The 3,895-nt window shown below is 48.2% G+C and overlaps 1 protein-coding gene across 1 annotated transcript in view; it reads right to left on the bottom strand.

Annotated features, from left to right (window-relative positions):
• Positions 1-2,323: 2,323 nt before the first annotated feature.
• Wrnip1 (WRN helicase interacting protein 1) overlaps positions 2,324-3,895 on the bottom strand; it is a 20,756-nt gene continuing 19,184 nt past the window's right edge. The window contains exons 8-9 of the mRNA XM_033761791.1: positions 3,440-3,519; positions 2,324-2,940 (exon numbers count right to left, since the gene is read on the bottom strand). Of these exons, the coding sequence (XP_033617682.1) occupies positions 2,665-2,940; positions 3,440-3,519 (356 nt within the window). The 3' untranslated portion in view covers positions 2,324-2,664. The remainder of the gene's footprint in view (positions 2,941-3,439; positions 3,520-3,895) is intronic.

Here is a 3,895-nt window from a genome sequence, read left to right on the forward strand (position 1 = left end):
CCTTCAGTCTGCTTCTCAGTTCTTCACCATCCACACGAGGCACAACAGACACAAAAGACAGAGGCCAAAACAGAGGAAAAGGGATATGCAGGGAGAAATTTTAAAATTAATATCCTAAGAGAGATAAGTAGTCACCAAACAAGTAAATAGATACAGGGTACCACAAAATGAAAGCAAAAGCAGGCAACAAAAAACATTAAGTGAACAAAAGCAAGTTCTTGGAAACTTGGAGCAGGATGATGGCAATGAAGGAGTAAAAAATAACCAAGCTGAAGGCATCTCCAGGAAGTAAAGCAAAAAGACAAAAGGATGGGGAGGAAAACAGGATATCCATGGTCCAGGAGGACTCATCCACAGCTAGAGCTCTAGCAGATCCAGAAAGAGGGCAGAGAACCAAGGCCACAGGCGACAAGGTGAGACCATGGGCCCTGCACTGACTGCCTAGATCAGGCCCTGCCTCCCCGGGTCAGCTGGGTGGTCCTGAGCGAGGCAGTACAACTCTGTGCTCCACCTCATCTTGAAAACAGAAAGGTACTTGGCTTATTCTTACTGAGGATTTCAAAAACCAGCCCCTGCCAAGTGCTTGGGGCAGGTGAGCATTCGACCCTCTCAGTAGATGGCGGCCATCCAGGCTCCTGTTTCACACATTGCACTGGACACAGCCCACCATCCACTGCAAACTGCTTCTCACCATCTCTACACCACCTGGCCTGCAATACCGCAAATTGATTACCCTTCTTCCACCCAATCCTCCTAATCTTCTAGTCTCAACGCAGAAGCAGAAGTGAGCCTTACAAAACTCAAGTCTCATCATGACACTCCCTCACCAGGAACCCTGGTTAAGGCAAAGCCCTTACCGTGACCAGAAAGGCCTCACCAGCCCTGACTTCCCATCTCCCCCTGCACTCCAGCTCTGCTGAGCTCCTCTTTCCTTTCTTTCCTCAGGACCTTGGCACTTGCTGTCCTATCTGGAATGATCTTTTCCCAGGCATGTGAAAGGTACTTCCTTGAAGTCCACTCTAGCTATGCTAAGACTGACCACGCCTATTTCAGTCCCTCAGCTCATTATTAGTATCCTACTTCTCATTGCCTAACAAACTTTTTTCCCACTATTTCAAGAACAATTTTTATATTTTCTGCTCACTGAGGTGTTTCTAACAAGTTTTTAGTATGAAACAAGCACTCAACACTTGGTGAATGAATTAAAACAGGAAACTTGCCCAGAACCTGAAGATAAATCTGAGTTCACAAAGATCATGAGCAGAATGTCTTCAAACTTTGGGACAGTGAGGTGGACACAGCGAGCCAGTGAACAAGGATTCTCTGTGCTCTATGAGTGTGTACGGAGAGTAAACACAGGCTCAGCCTCTGAGGGTCTGCAGATAGCTCCCCTCCCTGGCACCCTCACCCGCAAAGCTGCTGAAGAATGTGTGCACCTGGGCAAGAAAGAAAAAGCACAGAGTCTGGCAACCCAGATGTGATGGCAGAGGAAATCCCAAGTGGAAAAAGGTAGCTGCGCACAGCTAGTCCAGTGTCGCAGGCCACAGCCTCTCAGCATGCTCTCACCAGGCCTGCCGCACCAAAACCACAGAACAGGGCTGCACACCCAGGAAACTAACTTTCACTGTGGAAAAAGGCAAAAGCCTCAGGATGGCACCAACAGCTGTTCCAGAGGAGGCTGGGATGGAGGAGCTTGTATCAGGCGTGGGTGTGACTGGTGTGGGAAATGTGCAGAGCAGTGATTAAGGAGGGTGATGAAAATTAGCAGTGGGTCCAGTGGACACTAAGCTGAAGGACAGGGACATTTAATTTCAGGAAACAAAACACAAGAATTTCTGATTTGAAATATAGGGTTGCAAAGAAGAAATGGCCTAGGGACTCCTAGAGTCTTTCACAGACCATTTTTACTTTGTACTTGTGTTTCTGAGACAAATCTCACTTGCCGCGCCTGGCCTCAAATTCACGATCCTCAGCCTCCCAAGTAGCACAATTAAGAGGCATGCACCCTTGCCTGGCTTCCTACTGGCTACTTACAACTGCAAATATGCAACCCTTAAAAATGCTGTTAGTTTTCAAAAAAATGTAATGCTGCCTCCCTATGATCCTCCATTTTCTCACCTATGAGGCTTGCTCCTTCAGTTTCTAGCTACGGAAGTATGGTGGTGACAGATGCTGGTCCCCATCTCACACAGGAAAAATATTAAAAGAATTAATGAGTACTTTGAAATAGTTTTATTGGCTCATAAGACCTTTGCATATAAAAAAAATACCCAAAACACTATGCAGTATTAAATCACAATTACATTTTTTTTACCAATTGAAACTACCCAGAATATACATTTTTTAAAGAAAAAAAACCTACATAACTGAATTCTGAAATGACATTATGACTTAAATACTATGACAAAATAGATAATTCCTTATAACATTAATCATTGCACAAAGCTGCCAGATATTCATAAGCATAACCATTGCACGAGGTGCAAATGAACACAATTTCAATGTGACACGTTTAGCTGAAGGAACCGCCTCCACCCCCAGACACGTGGCCTTCTGGCACAGAGCTCTGGTCTGTCCTAACCTGCAGCAGGCAGCCGCTGTCACCCTGCTGCTCTCCCCTCCAGCCCCCCTGGGAAGCAGCACCCTTCTGCGGGCACCGCCGAGTCAGCACCGCCTTTGCTTGAAGAAGTCGACACCCCTCAGCTCCTCGGGCAGGTACTCCTGCTCCACGGGCTCGCTGTACATGGGATTGTACTTGTATCCCTTGCCATAGCCCAGGTCCTTCATCAGCCGGGTGGGCGCATTCCGCAGGTGCAGGGGCACCGGCGGCAGGGGGCCCTGGTGGTTCCGCAGGCAGGCTTTGACGTTATTGTAGGCGCTGTACACCTCAATGGACTTTGGGGCTCTGGCGAAGTAGACCACACACTGGGCCAGCAGCACCTGGGCCATGGAAGGACACGTGTTACAGGCTGGAGGGCACCAGAGTTTCTATTTGGCACTCCGTGTTGACACTTCTAGTTAGTTTTAGATTCCCACCGGAACTTATCTGCCTTTTTTGCCCAGGCCAGATAACCAGAGTGAAGTCACAAGTGAGAGGTGAGCCCCCACTAGTGGTTCTCACTTTTTTTACACCGAAGATCATTTTACTAAATGAAAATGTTCTTAAGCCTCTCAATAAATAAAGTAGATGAGTAGGAAGCTGCTTTTGGGGTGAACCTGCAGAAGCTTTCTGCTGGGCTCCTTCCTGGGAATCCTGGGGGACTCCCTCTGAGCCAGGCGGAAAACGTGACCTTGTAGGTATCGAGGTCTTACCTCTAGAGGAGTCTCAGGTGCCACACGGTGGTTGTTCAAAAGCCAGCAGGCCCAATACAACAGAGAGGAAGCACTCTCACACCCACACAGGACAGAACACGAGATGAAGACCCGGGTTACTACTCACCTCACATTCTGGCATGCCTATAAAATGGCAGCCTTGGTAGGCAGCAACTGCTTGTGTCAATGCAGACGGGTCTGCCAGGCCTGTCAGAGAGACAGAGAAAGGTGTAAGTCCTACCACGCACCACTGCTCTGCCCTGCCTGGCCCTGCTGCAACCAGAGACCATCCCTGCTCGGAGACTGGGGACCAACTCAGTCCCATTCAGCGAAACAGACTGACACCTCTGACCCTGTCCACGTAGTCAAGAAACAGTTATGGAGGGGTTACTGTGTGCCAAGAGCTGCCTTCTTGTGGACAAAAACTTCACATCTAGCAGAAGAAATGAGAAACTATGTAGACAAACAAGACACAAAGGCCACAAAAACGTTCACAAGGACGCACTTGTTAAAAACAAAACATTTATAGGGCCGGGGATTTAGCTTAGTGGTTCAGTGGCTTGCCTTGCAAGCGTAAGGACCC

The sequence above is a fragment of the Fukomys damarensis genome, unplaced genomic scaffold (genome assembly GCF_012274545.1).
Source record: "Fukomys damarensis isolate Sample0158 unplaced genomic scaffold, DMR_v1.0_HiC HiC_scaffold_10, whole genome shotgun sequence".
In the NCBI taxonomy this organism is placed as follows: Eukaryota; Metazoa; Chordata; class Mammalia; order Rodentia; family Bathyergidae; genus Fukomys; species Fukomys damarensis.